At 33.6% G+C, this 17810-nt stretch overlaps 1 protein-coding gene across 1 annotated transcript; it reads left to right on the top strand.

Annotated features, from left to right (window-relative positions):
- The first annotated feature begins 2419 nt into the window (after positions 1-2419).
- LOC120331341 (guanine nucleotide-binding protein G(I)/G(S)/G(O) subunit gamma-11-like) lies at positions 2420-4037 on the top strand. The gene is made up of 2 exons (XM_039398415.2): positions 2420-2645; positions 3091-4037. The coding sequence occupies exons 1-2, from the start codon at positions 2523-2525 to the stop codon at positions 3214-3216; spliced, it is 249 nt and encodes an 82-aa protein (XP_039254349.2). The 5' UTR covers positions 2420-2522; the 3' UTR covers positions 3217-4037.
- The last annotated feature ends 13773 nt before the right edge of the window (positions 4038-17810 follow it).

Here is a 17810-nt window from a genome sequence, read left to right as displayed (position 1 = left end):
CATTTTTTATCAAACTGGTGATCTCATTACATTGGGCAAGATTTAGAAATGCAAGGCCGTCCAAGGATAGTTTTTATGTCGATAAACTAATACGATAAGTTTTCGATATTCATCCATATCTTTTTTTTTCTAATTTTTCTCCGTTTCAATGTCTGGATCAGGGTTATTCAAACTGGGGCTCCACAATAGTAAGGGAATAGGACTGCACGACACTATCGACGACAGATTTACTAGTTCGAAAAATATAGCGTCCTGGTTCTCCGCGTGTAAACTATCACATTCTGATAAATTTTAGTGGTGTTGGGGATCGATGCTAGAATCTCTAGTTGTAGGCTAATACAATACCAACTGAAACACAATAGTGAACACCGAACCAGCTGATAGTTTTATTCAACTGATTTTTAAAAGTAAACGTTACTCATTGAAAATGGTAATATGATATGAAACAGGTATCTATTACCGCCTCGCATCGTACATTCAAAGTATTATTATTTAAGAGACTGGCGAGAACAAAAGTTTAAAACTTGACAACATAACCAGGCTTGTTTTAGGCGATTGTGGTTCAGAGCGTCTACATTTATTTTAGTTAGCATTCTTCAGTTTTCTCGTACTGTTGCAAGCAAAGAGCGAGTTGATAATCTTAATATCATCGACATAATATCTTAGTGGATGTGAATTTCATTAGAATCGATTCATTTTTAATCAGATCATAGGCGTCGTAATGATTCGTTTGCATGGATGATTTTAAAAGATTAATCAGGCGAGCTTTTACTCATGTATCGTCTTATGGCAATTCGTACACTTTACATGTGTGACCTAACAGCCCATTTTGAGTTTACAACTTCATTAGAACCATAGCAGTTCTTTATACAAAACATGTTATCGAAAAGCAAAAGTCAAAAAGTATTAAGCTTCGTGTTGCTCGATCTTAATACTTCAAAAACCTTTCAATACGATATTTTTCACTCAATATGACAAGTTGATGGATATCTATCTATCTATATATATATACAACAGTAACAACATGTTCAATTCAAGAGTCCTGCTGCACACCAACCAGTAGCCTATGCTCCCCAACCTTTTATTTTAGGGGAGTGTTTTCAAAATTAAAAGGTGATACATATTTAGCCATTAGAGGTTAAACTATTGGTAACTCATAGAAATATGGTATGTTTTTAACTTACCAACTGCACTGTTATATACGTCGCTTTCAAATATTCGAATACAATTAAATCCAAATGGAAGTGTGGTGTCACACCTCGAATGAAGGGGGGTGTTTAAAATTTTAAGAAGGGTATTTGGGGATCCATTAGTATTTGTACCAAGATGGCGCACAACCTGAATATAGTATGTGTACCAGCGTAGGTTTACCAGGTTGTGCGCCATGTTGGTACAAATACTACGAGAGCGCCCGGTATTTTCCCTCCAGGAAAGTCACTGACAGCAACGTATTTCCGTAACGTTTCGCCTGGCCAAAATCAGACAAGCCGTTACAGCAGTTATATATAAGAAAAGAACAATCAGGCGGTATACTTACGGCGATAAATAATTTTCTTTAAAATTGAATTCGCAGATTAATTGTGACCAAAAAATTGTGCTTGTGCATAAACAATTACTTATATTTAGGAAGCAGATTACGATATGAAAATACGATCGGTACTCGGCATGTTCCGCGGTTTTCTTGATCTCACAACAATTTTTACTAGAATATTCTACGAAGTGTTTTAGACCCAGATTTCGAAAGGCTGGGTTCTTTCACAATGTTTTTTTTTCGTGATTTTCATTGTTATAAACTGCATGTTTGAGGAAGTGTGATTTTGGTAAGACGAAACGTTGCAGAAATACATCTGTGTTAGTGTGTAGCAGGACTCTTGAATTGTATAGTATGGTCATGTTTATTCCTGCTACGCCATCATACGCATACGAATCCACTAGCGCAGTGGTATTGCGAGTTAGTCTTCTTTACTGGTTTTAACCCCGTGATTGAATCTCATTTCACGGCGCTCCAGAAGTGTGTGTACCAATATGCAGGTAACATATTTTTTCCGCCTACTCTACATCAAGTTGTATAAAGGTACGGAAACCTATGGACAGGGGGTATATTCACTTGGCTAACACAGACAGTCCCCGAACTCGCAACAGAACTAAAATTGGGAAAATTGGAATAACATTATGGTCGCCCTAACCTGGTACACACACTACGGGAGTAGGCTACCCATTTCATCACAAGTAAAAATGTTTTATGTAAATGGGAATAATCAATGCAGTGTCTGCAATAATCTGCTTTTAATCAGTCCAGATGATTGAATATGGTTTGTAGATTGATATCGATTCGAGCGATATGTATGAGCGGGGATCAACGATTAAATCTGCACATTTTAATCTATTTTTTCCCCCAAAAAGTACATGATCCTTATCCTTGTCGGTTATAAAATCGAGGGAAATTTGAATACTTTAGCAGTTTGATTGTAAATCCCGAAGAGAAAACAATTTTATATAAGCTTTTGTGAAAATAACTTAGCATGGCTGCCCAAAATGCCGAAGAGGATGAAGTACCTGAGCATCCAATGGACTTGATGACTCTGAATCAAGCAGATACGTATGTTGAACAGTTTCGAAGGCAACTTAAAATGCATAGAGAGCAGGTTAGCTATTCCTAGATGTTCTTTTATTTACGTTCTCTAGTCATGACTGAAGATAGGCAAATGTTTATTTAGAATATTTCAAATTGTATTCAAGACAGATATTTTCTTAATTTGTTTCACACGAAACTGTTTAATGCCTCAAATCGGGTATACAGTCGGAGTTTGATTCATGTATTTTCGACTCATGTGTAAAGAAGCAGTAACTAAGTTAATGAGCTTTTGGTGCTCCTGAAGTATGCGCACCAAGATGTCGCATAACCTGAATCCTAACCTGGTACACGATATGAGTTCAGGTTGTGCGCCATCTTGGTGCGCATACTTCAAAAGGTCCAAAAAATATATCATATGTAATTAAAATTCGACTTATAAAGCATCTGATATAAACAAAATATTAAAACTTGCTGATTCTGCTAAAAAATTTGATTTTTATTTCATTTTATTCTAGGTTTCAGTCGTTTCCGAAGCAATCATGAATTTTTGCGTTGAAGAGATGAAAACTGATCCTCTAATTAAAGGGATGGACACAAAAACAAATCCATATCTTGAGAAGAAAGAATGTAGTTTAATATGATATTACAAAAAGTTTATATAATTGTGAAAGAAATCGCATTTATCAAAAAAAAAGCCAGCGCTTTAGTGGCGTATGGAAGATATATATACAAGAAAAGAAAATTTATTTAAAAATATATAATATAAATTATTTTATAATTGATGTTGAATTTTTTTATAAAATATTTTTATGTCAATCATCTTGTAAAATTAATATATCGTACAAAACTATTTTTAACGAATGTGTGGGTATATTTGCAGTCCGTTATTGAAGTTGATTATGTGTCATGCTCTTCTAAAAAGCCCTTGCCGTTAGGTGATGCAATGGAGTTCAATCGTGATATCCAAATTCGAAAATTCCAATGTGAAAAAAATTCGATTTTTGACCTTCATCTGCTTCACACCTGATGACTGCGCTTAGCCTACAGTTTCTCCAAGCACTTCATTTATAGAAAATTCACTACCCCATAGCTGTCTTCTTAATCGTATTGACACGAACTGCCCCCCAAGTCTTGCGTCGTTTGGTATTTGCTAACGCGTAATTCAACACAATAATTCCTTATTGTGTGAGCAGCATTTGGCATTTCAGTTGTCGCCCGTACGTAGCTTCGCATAGGGATCATCCCCTTTAATTTCTGAGTTTTCGTAACCATGGTTTGAGCAAGTTGCCTTAAAAATCGAAACATCTTATGCCAAAATGTAGCCCACTTTGTAAGTAATGTAAGATTTTTTTATTGATTTGAGAATTGTGATATATATGAGTTTTGTAGTAGTACATTTCTAATAAGATTTTCCAAAAACAATATCTGCATCTGAAGAAATATATTAAGTATCATTTCACAATCAGTTGCACATCTACAATATATTTGAGACAGTAAAATAGGAAATACTGATAGAATAACGAAAAGAATTTTAATTTATCTCTGGACAGAAAAGCAGATATTTCCCTTTTTTGTTTTCTATTATTTATTAAAAAGTACCGGTACCGTTGATTATTTTGGAACCAACTGAAAGAAATGTGTAAAATATCGCAACTCACATCCACTTGTAACACTTTAAAGACGCTGACGTTAATTGCATTGTACCTACAACTTCCACAGCCTGGATGTACGTCACCCGTTCGTATAATGCTTATTTAAATCGCGTGAAGGGAAATGCACCAGACTTAGGGAAATGCATCAGTCAGTTTTGTTGACACTAAAACGGATTTGTGACAACACAATAATGATCCAGTAATCCGATACACAATGTTTGGATGCACAACGTCATAGATTAGCGGAAACTGAAGCATACCTGCGAAGCTATAGATAGAATTTACTGCGTCGGTGGTAAATTTACTGCGTCGGTGGTAAATTTAAAAACCGGAGAAGGCATTACGCTCTGAAGGATTAAGGATTTCATTGGTTTTTATCGCAAATTGTGAATTCCTCTCGCAACTGCAAGATGAGAACGTTAATTCGTTTTGAATTGTGATTCACTATAAATACGGTTTAACCTTTCTTGAGGTCAAGTACTTTTTATGTGTTTCATTTGATGCTGGCTGGGCTTCACCATTAAAAGATCGTATCACGAGTTTAAATAAATGTTATAGGGATAATAATTCAAAACTTATAAACCCGAAAGTTGACAGTCTTTTATGTTTGAAACATTGATTCTTGTCGATTCATTTTGTCACGTCTCCATCGGAATGACACGCATGTTTCATATCACCGCGAAACGATTTTTCAATAATATTTTTGCTTGACAACAAAACTTCCTTTGGAATATACAATAAATTTCCTTGTAATAAACACTTTAACTCTATACTAAAGATTTTTGATGATTTTGAGTTACATCTCAAAATTAGATTCCAAATATTATTACAGACAAAAACGAAGATAATTGTTTACAAGTACATTCAAAAAGCGAATCCGAAATAGCTTTGATTCAGAACTATCTCAAGCACTCAAACATTCTCTGTTTTACCAAATCACGTATAGAAAAGAGCACGAACCAAACGACAAAAATAATAATTAACTTGTGACGTTTCAAGTAGCAGATACTACTTGAAAATTCCCGAATAATGAATTTACCTGGTACGTGTTTGGATCGGTTTCGTTGAAAAATTTTTGTAATATATTGGAAGTATTACATATGACATGAACTGCTTGATGGTCTTTACTAAATCTTTCTCAATAATCACTCCGTAGTTTTCATTTTTGAAGCCCGAAACTAAAAATCTTTGACCGAAGTAGATTACTATCAAGTCATCAAATTCCTTTTTTATGTGATGAAAACAATTTTTTATCACATATAATTATAGTAGTTCCCAACGCATAGTATTCTTAAATTGACTAAATGTTCGTGATTAGGGTTGAGTATTTCGAATCGAATAGTAAATTATCGGAATAAGTTCAGTCAAAAATATTTCAAATCGCCGCCAAAACTCGCGATGATTTCGCCAATTTTTTTCCATTGGAGTCATATTTTCAAAATCCAATTCTGACATATAACTAACTCTTCATTTTCTAGTGAGTTATTGATGAAACATGTTTCCTATTGTTTATTAATACTCGGCAAACTGTATTCTATGTTTTCAGTAATTTATGTGTCTAGAGCAGAGGGGGGAAGGTTTTTGAACAAGGGGCCAAAAATTGTGCCCACTTAGACTGACGGGCCATGTAAGTATGACGTAAGTATGACGTAAATTTTCCTCGAAACTCATCTTCTATAACATATCGTTGTGTCATTAAACCACATCTTTTATGTTTTGATTTTCGGTCATTATTGTTCGACGATCAAATTTCGGTCGCAAACATGCTGAATGTTGGACTGCTGAGACTGTTTTTTTATTCCAGAAAAATCTTTGTTCCATTGATTTTAGACGCAATGACCGTTAGATACTTTGTTAGTGATATTCCATTGTAATCATTATTCGATTTAGAAATTACGAGAAAAGCAATCATTGAACAACATTTTTTGGAAAAGAATAAATTATATTTATCTCGTCTTGGCATTCAAATTCATCATTTTTTTTATATTATTTATAGGATTTACGTTCCCATGTATAGAAAGATAATATAAAATAATATTAATACTCTTATTACATCTCAGTATCAACAATTAAAAAGCAACTTGACGTCATTCGGCAGACTGTCTGAATAATCGAGTGTTAACAAACTTTTCACTCGTGTAGGTTATTTGTATCAGAATGTTAACTTGTTGTCTGCTGTACATCCGCAATAATAGGACCGACCCGACCCCTAAATTCAAATGAAACCTGGTAAATTTATCGAACCTCGTTGAGTTTTTCTAAAAATTCATTTAGAGTATTTAGACATACTAAAAATGTGACATTTTTAAAATTCCACAATTTTTAGTACAAATCACAAAAAATGTGGGCTTTTACTTTATCTTTTAATATAGTGACCATTTTTGATTGGCATATATTTTCAGGAAATGTGAATTCGAGATCCAAGGCTGTTGGGACTAACTGTAATATGTTAATAATCTGTGCGTTACATGTCTATATGGTCAAGATGTGCGTTATGAATCTGTGCTCTTGGATGGAATGTAGCACAAACTGAGGGCTGGGCGGAGAAAGTTTTTAATTGTTCTATGTCAGTGTTTCCCAACCCGAGTCCGTGGTCTCAAATGAGTCTGCGGAGCGTTCGAATTAGTCCGCAAAGAGCCAGAAATTCACTGCGGGCGCAAAAAAACGTTTTTGCTAAACTTAACTATCAGCCAAGTTACGATTGACGTTATAATTTACATAAAACATAAAAAAGCAAGTTTCCTTACATAGCATTAATCGAGTCAATAATTACTGGTTACTGAGTAGCGCTGGGCATATATTCAAATATTCAACTAATAGAATAACAATTTACTATTCGAAAATAACACGTGACGCGACAGGTCACTTTGTGCGTCGCTTAATCAAACGATTTGATTTCACAACTCACTTGCGGATTTCCGACGAAAAGACGAGTCTGTCTGTACACGCTTCGATAGATACCTAACTGGTGTTTCTCGCGAGTTCGAACAACGAGGAATAATTTTTTTTTTCTAGTAGGTGTCAATTGTGGCGACCCAAATTTTCTAAATTGAAAAGCGGCAATACAGAATACTAAAAATAAAACGAAGAACACCATAAGTTTTGTTTTATGATTGTCCGCGACCGATTAAAAACGCTTTTTTAGCGTTTTAGCGATTGCAAATCGCAAAATTTTGGGTGCTACCCTAGTATACGTACCAGGGCATTTTTTCTTAGGATTCTTCGCTTTACTGCTCACATTGGTACGTACAGTACTGGATCGCCGTAAGTGTTGTAGGAACAGCTCAGATTTCTCGAATTCACAAAAATATGAATCAAAACAAAATAAAATCGGGCGCTTTACCACGCATTTTTGTGTACACGGATTGTCATAGTATTTTCTGAGTAGTATTGCTTTTATTTCCTCAACACAACCGCAGATTAAATTGGTCACAATTAAATTAGTAATAAAGCAAGGCGATGAATATGTATTTTTGATTTACTAATATACTTTAATATATTTTTAATAAGTACTATATCAAGTTGTACTTTCTGGAAATTTATAGCAGATAGTAGGATTTTTCAAACGGCGATAACAAATTCGCAAGATCGCAAAAAATATGTATCAAAACTAAATATAATCGGGCAATATATTCACACATTATTATGTTCGCAGATTGGCGTGGCATTTTGAAGAAGTAATGCTTTCATCTTGTCGTAAGTAGACGCAACCGCGAGTTACCATGAACACAATTAAATTGAAATAGTAAGGCGTTTTAAATTCTCGTCGTTGTCATGGATTGAATATTGTGCTACAGAAAAGGCCATTATACACTAAAAAAGTCAGCTCTTTCAATGAACGCGTAATTGAGGCGAATGTCCGATTTTGAAATTCGTTAAAGTTCTGTTGTGTTTGGTATTATTGCTTCTTCACAAAGAGTACGGTTGCAATAAATGCACCTTGATTCCGCAAAGGTTTACACCGGTAAGAAAATAGTCCGCGACCAACAAAGGTTGGGAAACGCTGTTCTATATCTAAACAACCGCCTAACCAGTTTACACCACATCATATTATTTCTTTTTATATTCCGTTACAAAGCGACACTCAATTGAGAAATTCTACTAAACTAAAGGCAATAATGAACTCTACCCGGCTTGCAACAATCACCTGCGGTTATGAACTTTTATCTCATATAGAGTTTGTTTAACAAAACCTCTAAGTAATTTATTTACTCTCAACAAGATTACATAATTATAGATTGAGTTAGTCAAGCAATGATACAACGAAATTCTGTGGGAAAAGAGAAAGTTATCGTTAAAGTTTGCCGAATTCGAAACAAGAACAAAATTGGAAAAACCACACTTGAGATATTAACCAAAAAAGTAGAGCAAGGCTCAAAATATATGGACATGAATGTCAAATGTCATATAGAAGAGTTGCCATAAATAAAAATAAAGCAACAATATTTTGGCTGGAATAACTATCATAGAACGATAGAATATTAAAACAATAAAAGTATCTTTGAGTACTGCAATTTTAAAATCTATTTCTCGATCAAATGCGGAGAAAAGCAACTTCACGACAACAACAACCTCAACAATCACAATTTAGCAAAACAGTAATGGAGAAAGGCGATAAACCAATTGTGATATAAAGACAAGATCACAGAACAATTGACACTTTCAATATCAGGCGATTTTTCTTTTTTTGCACAATATTATTCTCTGATTATTTGTATGAAGTGTGTGTAAATGCTGTCATTGTTTACCTTCTCGATTCAAAAATGTCTTTTCGTCGAGACAGAATTATGACCTTGCATCGTTCAGACGCTTAAGAAGATTCTGCTGTCTGTGACGTCAAAATCAATAACATAGCTTGACTTTGTCTGCGAACTGTTCGTTTAGCTAATTGTTTATAATTTGGTAACTGTAGTATAATATTTATTAAACAAGTATTAAATTTTACAAACTGGTTAAACTGAGTCAGGTTGATTTAAAAATAATATTTATATAAAAATCACCTATTTTTCACCAAATGGTATCTTTTAATACGTGAGAATTGGAGTTCAACAACACCTTTTGAGCCATCTTTAGGTTCAATTTTGAATGACATAAATATATATATTATATTTTTTTAAAAGACATTTCAAAACATTACCTCTCTAAAATCAAAGACCAAAAACGTTATTTATTCAGATAAGTTATTTCAATACCTTTATCTTAAAATTAAAAATGGGTGTGGTTCATACATGCCGTTCGGATCAAAATAAAAGTTGACCCCGAGTATGCGAATATATTCAAAGATTAAAAGGTTAGAATCAGTAAATGACGGTTTTAAATTGAAAGACAGTCATTAAAAGTTCGGCAACGACTGATGGGTGATGTGCTGTGGTTTATATTCGTTTAATTGACAACATAAAATGGCGTACAAATTAGTATCTTACGCTTTCGCTCGTCAAATTTTGCCAGAATTAGATAAAAATATTGACACAGTGGAGAGGAGAAACTCAGAAGATCGATCCACCGTTCACTTTTAAAATATATTCGAGATACAAATAGGTAACATATGTGGATCATGTCTATTGAATTTACTGAAAAATGAGTTAATTTTCGATGTGCATTAATTACAAGCGATCGATCTTATTATTTGTAATTTTAATTTCGGGTATTGTCAGCCACTTGTTGTGGGAGAAATTGCCACTGTGGAAAAGCTTATACGGTTCTGAAATTATTGCGTTCCTATGCGTGGTATATAAATAGTTCTTGCCTTAGGAATGAAATTTATCTATGGATTATGCTTTAAACAACGATTAGTTATGATTCATTTTATTATGAAGCTCTTTAGTAGGTAGTTGCCGGTCAGGTATCTTGATTTAAATTAATGGGAGTGCAACAACACATATGTTGAAGTCAAAGCACCAAATTCACCTTTGCAAACAATGTGAAATACGTAAAGAGAATAGAATCCATACCGGTAGCATGTTCCATAAAAAGCGATGCGGTATTAAATATTGATTTTCATGACGCGGAAGTGGCCTGAAAGTTGTAAACCAGATTAAAAATATGATCAGTTGTTGGACAAAAATGTATAAAATGAAGATAAATTTATACAAAAAAATACGATACATATTTTTCGACCAACTCATAGAAAACCTACGTCATGTCTGTACCCTAATTCTGAATTTCTTATCTATTCATTTCGAACTTAATAAGTTTTGTTTTTCTCCGAAAGTTTCAAATTTTCCTAAGAATTCTTATATTTTTCATGGTTATAGTTTTACTATTTCTTATAAATTCTTTGTGTCATTTTCATGGGTCTAATTATTTTTATAAGAAAAAAGGAACAAAACGGCCGTAATACTCTTTTATATAGCAAAAGCATATGCCCAAACTTGAATATGGACATTTTAAGATCTCTAATATTTACTGGAAATTTTTTCATTGAAGTGATCAGGTATAATGAAAAATGAGGAAATTAATGACTAGTATGTATTCAATAACACCACTAAGCAACCACGGTTTAAAAAAATCACATCTAGCTAGTCATTTGTAACTGTCTATTTTGATTCGTTCTGTTGGAAAACAATTGTGGGAAAGTCAAGAATGACATATTTCTCTATCGATCCAAATTCAGAATTTGATATACCAATCTTTTTAACACCTGTATAACGTTATTAAAAATTTTTGTAAAATTAACTTAAACTTGTTTGGTATAGCTTTCCCAATTGCTTTTATACTGGGTAAAGCTTTGAGATATAACTTCGTTAGTAGATGAGTGTGGTGTCGAAGAAAAGACTCCGATCTATTAAAGAGACATTGTATGCTTCTTCTATCTCCATTAGACGTAACATTAGAGGCAAACACTACGTAATGGAAAGTAAACGATATAGTAAAGTAAAATGAATTTATTGATTCATATACACAGCATTTAAATTATAAAACAATAAAACGTTCATAATAAATGCAACATGTAAAACATTCAATCATATTTTAGGTATGTTTAACACAATCCAGTTAGTTTTCGCGGTGCATTTGGCATCTCGCCACGGCGCACTGGGAACCGCTACATAACACCGTTTTTCTTTATCAATTTTACCATTTCATTTTTTGGTGTTTCGCGAGGCGAGATAAAAAGTGTAAGTGTTCCGTGGCCGAAAAAGTTTGGGAAACGCCGATCTAGACTCTAGAGCAGGGTGGTTCGGGGTTGTCGGCTCCGGGGATCACAAAATAGTTTTTACATTGTTCGCGGGCCACAATAGTGCCAAAAACAGGTAAACAGTGAAATACAAAACAAACACTTTTATTGTACAAACACATTGATTCGTCTTTGTCATTTATCAAGCTAAGACATGCAAAAAACACCAAAAAACTTGCTAAAACCTGCAAAAGTCTTTGTATATCCACATTTAGTGTAAGATTTCAGACTCTTCATAACGGAAAAAGTGTTTACGCAAATGTAAGTGCTTTCGAACATCGATAAGATTTTTAAAGCAAAATCTTAACTTTGGAAAATACTCATTGCTCACAAGATTCTAAAATGCCGTTTTAAATAATATTCTCTTGTCACCGACACAACTTGCCGACATATCAAGCAAGCATTGTGGTATTTTCTCTCTCACATCCAGTTGAAAATTTGTTTGAATCCGTCAGCTTTTTTTTCAAACTCATGTTTAAATCAACTGCAGGTTCATTAATTACCAATAGCATATATGCCGCTTTTTGTAAGACTGTTTGGCAGGTAGCAAAAATAACGGCATGAATTACATTGTTGGGCCATAACATTAATATTCAGTTATCAGGCATAGCCTAGGCTGATAGAATCCGTATTGAATTTTTAGTTTTTTATTATGCCAAAATTATTAGCATATATATATTTCTGACCAAAAAGATAGAAAGCCAGATACCAATTTAGACTGACAAACACATCATTCAACTTCGCTATAGTTGCCTCACTTAGCCATGACACTATTCAGTGACATCAGTGATGTAACAATACGTCAAAAGATTTTTATAGTTTGTTTTTATGATAAAACAACACAAAATGCGATTTTTTGATTACTTTCCAGCAAATGCGACGCGAGACACAGATAATGTGGTTACCTGTCATTGTCAGCAATGACTCGACCATTTTTTGTCCAAACGGCGACAGAATTTGCTCGTTAAATATTTTATTTTTATAGCTTTTTCGACCATGTTGAGTAGTTGACCCGCCCGTCGGTACGCAAATCGGATTTTTTGCCAGACAGCGAAAAAGTATATTGGTTTGTTATTTTGTACCAATGTAGCCGCTTGGTTATTGAATATACAAAGCAAGGTTGCTTTTTTGGCGATTGACCCTTAATCAGGTGTTTGAAAAGTATGGTATTGGTTGCAAGGCCAAATAATTACACTTTAAGCGTCGATCAGTTGCGAAAGGGCTTTGTAGCTTCGCGAACGTGTCCAAAATCTACGAGAAGTGTACGCGCTTTGTCCACATCGTCTCCACATAAAAGTGAATATTTTCGTATTGCAATATTACTTATTTAGACGTTTCATACATAATTTCGAAGCGTTCGGAGCAGTCAAACACTAAACCACAACAAGTGTTAGCATAATAAAAGTCACTTAAAAGATGTGATTCCGTGCACGTTTTTTTCTATTTTACTTCCATGCTCCGTTTTACGTTCGAATTAATAATGAAGCAATCCGTAATATGTTAATATTGAGATAAAAATAATAAAGACACTGTAGGACTATATTCTGAATAGGATTTTAAATTTATGTATATTCAGAAGCAATCTTACTATTTTCGAAGTATCGTACGCTTTCTTACAATCTACCACATTTTATCAAGTCCGTTTATGTTTCGTCAAAGAACCGTTATAACTCTGACCTCTGATTTTTACACAGTGGTTTTCAGACGATGCCAAGTGGTTTGAACGAATTTGAACGATTTTCCCGTTTTTCCGGCGCTTTGCCGGACTCGTTCATATATTTTTGTGCCAATGTTCCCCGTCAACGTCCACTTTCGTTCGATATACTGGAACATTGTAATTGAAGTTATATATTAATTTTTTAAGTGGCTGAACGTTTCTAGTTGTGGGGTCGCGAGTATCTGTAGGCTTTGATTTTATGAAAATTGGGGCCGCGAAAAAAAAAGTTTGGGAACCACAGATCTAGAGTATAATATAATGGCTCTCATAATGGGATCGCAGTGCAATTAGCAATTGAATAACATGTATCAAACAAACAAATGCAGATGAAACTACTCTCTACACATAGGAAAAAATATCCAAATTAGGTAGACACCAATTCATACCTTACTTAGTAAAGAAATTCGGCCAAATGTGCATGTGTGTGAGTATGACGATCGTTCACTGACCTATGCTGTAGCGCAGCCCGACATAGCGCAGATATTCGCGTCGCGGTCACGGAGTGTGGGTATGTCAATGAGTGGGTCAAACCCGTACTTACCCCCTTCGTCGTGACGCAAAACATGTGACGCAGCGACGGCCAAAGTTCACTCGACGTATACGCATTTAAAAGACAGAATTCGATGATTGGTACTAGGAATTTTCGCTAATGTGTTACTACAAATCTTTGAAATCATATTTTAAATGATCATTGATGTACACGGTTGATATCACTACAAAGTAAAGTTTGCAAGAAGAGTAAATAACAACGTCAAATAATACTGAAATGACGCAAAAGATTGCGAATGCGTCACTTTGTTTGTAGGATGAGTTTTCTATTGATTTGTTTTGCGTGATGTGGTACAATATGAAGCTTTGTACTCAGTTTAAGTTCGAGAGTGAAGCATTAGAAACAAATACAGGATATCGAACTCTTTGGCGTTTCATGGCAAAAGTTCATTTAACTGACACCAAAGTTTGACAAAACTCTCAAAATTGTCATGCCTACACTGAACTCGCCAAAAACCCGACCCAATATTGAATATTTAAAACTGAATCACTTTAAAGTTGACACTCAATCGAAACCCACTTTGGATCTCCTTGATTCATGGGCTTCTTGATTCATTTTGTATTGTTTTTTAATTCTTAATATGACGTCAGATAATTAATCAAAATAGTGTTTTATATTATTTATTGCACGTTTTAAAACTAAACTAATTTTTAAGTGACGTAGCAAAAATATAATTCATTTTGTTAACGGCCACTGAATTTTTTTTTCGGTTTACCTTTCTGTTAATTTTTGACAACGATAATTTGAAAAACTTGTACAATAACATGATGTCCTCTCATGTATATATAAATATATATAATATTTATTACAAATTTCCTCCTGTATTTTTTCGTTCAAAAAATTCTGAAAATGGAGTTGTAAATTGAATTTTTTCAAATCTTACTTTTTACACTTAATTTCGTTTATAGATGTTAGTTTACCTGTTATAAATGTCACACTTTGAACACGGAAGTTGAACGACTTATCTTGATTGCAAATATTAATTTTTATACTCTTGGTACAATCATTTATAGGCGTTGATTTTACCCCACGATCTAACAAAAACGTAAATATATATGTAGATATGTAGTAAGAATTTGGCTCATCCGCCATCTTGAAAAATTCGATATGTTGACAAAATCGATTTAAAATGAACATCCTTGCATTACAACATTAATATCTAAGGCCTGTATTCATATAATCCAAGTATAAATTCAAATTTTGAGGGATGCGTTTACAAACTATTTTGTTTTTTTAACTATTGATCGTTTCTTTTATTGTTTGAGATGTTTACAACTAATTATGAATGAATTTACCAATTTTTGTCATACTTTTGTTGTAATCCAATATAATAGGTAAAAAATGATTTTGCGATGTTAATAATTATACCTCCACACTGAGCAAGGACTCGTCGGTAATCGAAATTATTCAGTAAATCAATGCCTGTACCACATCATATTTACCAACATTTTAAGTGCTCAGTGACGTAAATACAAATTTGCATTTTTGCCTCCTGGGAAAAATTTACTTATAAAAAGGAATTTATTGATTTCTGCACTGTTCTATTGGATAATTATGCTCAAAACAGGAAATATTAAAATTATTCTCAAAAGTAAATTTTTTTAAATCAATTTCTTCATGTTTATGAAAATGTTTAATTGACCGCAACCAATTTGTTGGAGGTAGATAAATGACATATCCAAATTATTATTTCCGACAAAAACAATCAACATTGATGTTATTTGCAAATTGATTCATTTATGTCCTTGATATTGAAATTCAAAGTAATGTTTATTTGGGGAAAATCATTCAGAACAATAACTGGTGTGCATTGCTGATAAATAGCCCAATAATTCTATTACTGTACTGAAAAACAATTACCAAGTTAAAACATTATGTCATTTAGTTTATTTTATGATAAATTTTTCAACCAGTTACCTGAAAGTAGAATTCTTAGGAAGCTTTATTCTTCCACGTAATTTTCCAAATTTCTTGCGCTCTTGGAGGTTGATGTTCATTCAGCTAAAAAGTTCAGATTTTACAGTCGTGCAATTAGACTCGACGTCTTAACTTTAGTGTCTTACAAAGCTTTTGGGTTCTCAGTAATGCTTCAACCACAATATTGATATTAAAATTCAAAGTAATGTTTATTTGGGGAAAATCATTCAGAACAATAACTGGTGTGCATTGCTGATAAATAGCCCAATAATTCTATTATTGTACTGAAAAACAATTACCAAGTTAAAACATTATGTCATTTAGTTTATTTTATGATAAATTTTTCAACCAGTTACCTGAAAGTAAAATTCTTAGGAAGCTTTATTCTTCCACGAGATTTACCAAATTTCTTGCGCTCTTGGAGGTTGATGTTCATTCAGCTAAAAAGTTCAGATTTTACAGTCGTGCAATTAGACTCGACGTCTTAACTTTAGTGTCTTACAAAGCTTTTGGGTTCTCAGTAATGCTTCAACCACAATATCTGTTCTACAATGGATGGCGCATACCAGTGTCATACATGACCGTGTCATACATAAATATTATATATGAATGCAACTACACGAAAATAAAACAAACTCATTTTAACTTCACGACTTTTGTGATGTGATTAAGTGATTAACTAGATATAGCCAAATCTTTAGCACACTGTTTTCTTATAAATGAATACATTTGTATAAAGATATGCATACCAGTCAGTTGTCAAAAATATTTGAGCAAAACTCAATTTTTTGGTGACAACTTTTTGTATCGACAAAAAGTAGGGGAAGGCAAACAGTATGTAGTTTCGCTTACGATTAATAAGAGAAATTATTTCAAAGTTGTGGGAGAAATATACTGCAATATAAACGAGAGAGGAGAAAATTTTATTTATGAATGGTAGTTTAAGTTACATGTCGATACAAATTGTAATGCACATAAGATCATAAAATCAAAGGCGACTCTTGTTTGAAGCGGAAATGGAAGTGACCCATTCCATTACAACGACACGGTATGCACTTTCACGCCGGTTTAGGTTTCAAAACCTTACTTGGTTTTGGGGTAAGATTATACTTACCAGATTGAAATTGAGGACTCTTCTCAACTCCGTATTCTATGCATATCTAATAGCATTTTCTAATTACGTTAGGAAGTGGTCGAAAGATGATCATGATCGTTATCGTGACATTTAATGATCCTTATTATGCATTGGTTGGATTGTGAACGCCGATGAGAAAGTATTTCGAAAAATCATTTTTACTTATTTCTTTGTTGAGTTTCATCGCTAATATTTACATTGAACCAGCAAGTCTTTATAAAATTAAAAAAAAAATTGCAAAAACTTTAAAACAACAACAAAAAATGGAAAACGAATCAACTATTTGCGTTTCATTTGTCCAAAACATTAGTAAAATGATAGGAAAAATATTTAAAAAATCGAAATTTTGACGTTTAATGTTGAACTGTTATAGCTAAATGCAAACGAACAGTAATTATATTAAAGGCTATAGAAGAGTTCCATTATAATTTTTCGGTTCTATCGAAACATCGTAGCTCCATACTTATCAACTTATGCCAAAGTGGGAATTTTAAGTCTCCAGTAGAAGTTTGAATTGAAATCACTAATTTTATGAAATGACGCCATGCCTGACCAAAGAGTAAATAGGCTAATGTTTCCAGAATTGCAAATTGACTATGTGCAATCATGCCTTTCGGAGTTAGATAATTGTATCGCATTACAAGTTTTATCGACCATTGATTTTCCCTTTTACAGGCTGTGTCATCAATCTAAATTGACCTTCAGCAGTTTGATACCAGGATGTGTTGATTTGTTTTTCCAAGTCGAGGTGCAAAAATTGGGTCAACTATCACTCTGGTTGATAAGTATTTGGGGGTGAGTATACTGCGTATACCCACGACAAAAATTCAATAAGATTCGATTTAAACTTTCTTGCTTTACTTATAGAAAAGTTGTAGCTAATCAGTGGAATTAATCTAAGAACGAAAACAATGATTTAAAAGTTAATTTAAGATTCTTCGATACGGTTTCCGAATTTTGACTGAGTGATGAAGCACGCTTTTGGATCAGATGTTCGAAACGTTGTCCTGAGTTAGGTCAGATACTCGGCCTTATGAATAAACTGGGGTCGTATTTTCTGGTCTGTCGAATTCCCTGAGCTGGTTTGTCC

This window comes from Styela clava, chromosome 6 (assembly GCF_964204865.1).
Source record: "Styela clava chromosome 6, kaStyClav1.hap1.2, whole genome shotgun sequence".
NCBI lineage: Eukaryota > Metazoa > Chordata > Ascidiacea > Stolidobranchia > Styelidae > Styela > Styela clava.
Note: the sequence above shows the minus strand (reverse complement) of the source record. Positions and strands in the feature narration are given on the sequence as shown.

Coding starts and splice junctions, on each gene's coding strand:
- LOC120331341 (XM_039398415.2), top strand. CDS start 2,523: ATGGCTGCCCAAAATGCCGAAGAGGATGAAGTACCTGAGCATCCAATG. Junction 2,646..3,090: donor TTAAAATGCATAGAGAGCAG/GTTAGCTATTCC, acceptor ATTTTATTCTAG/GTTTCAGTCGTTTCCGAAGC.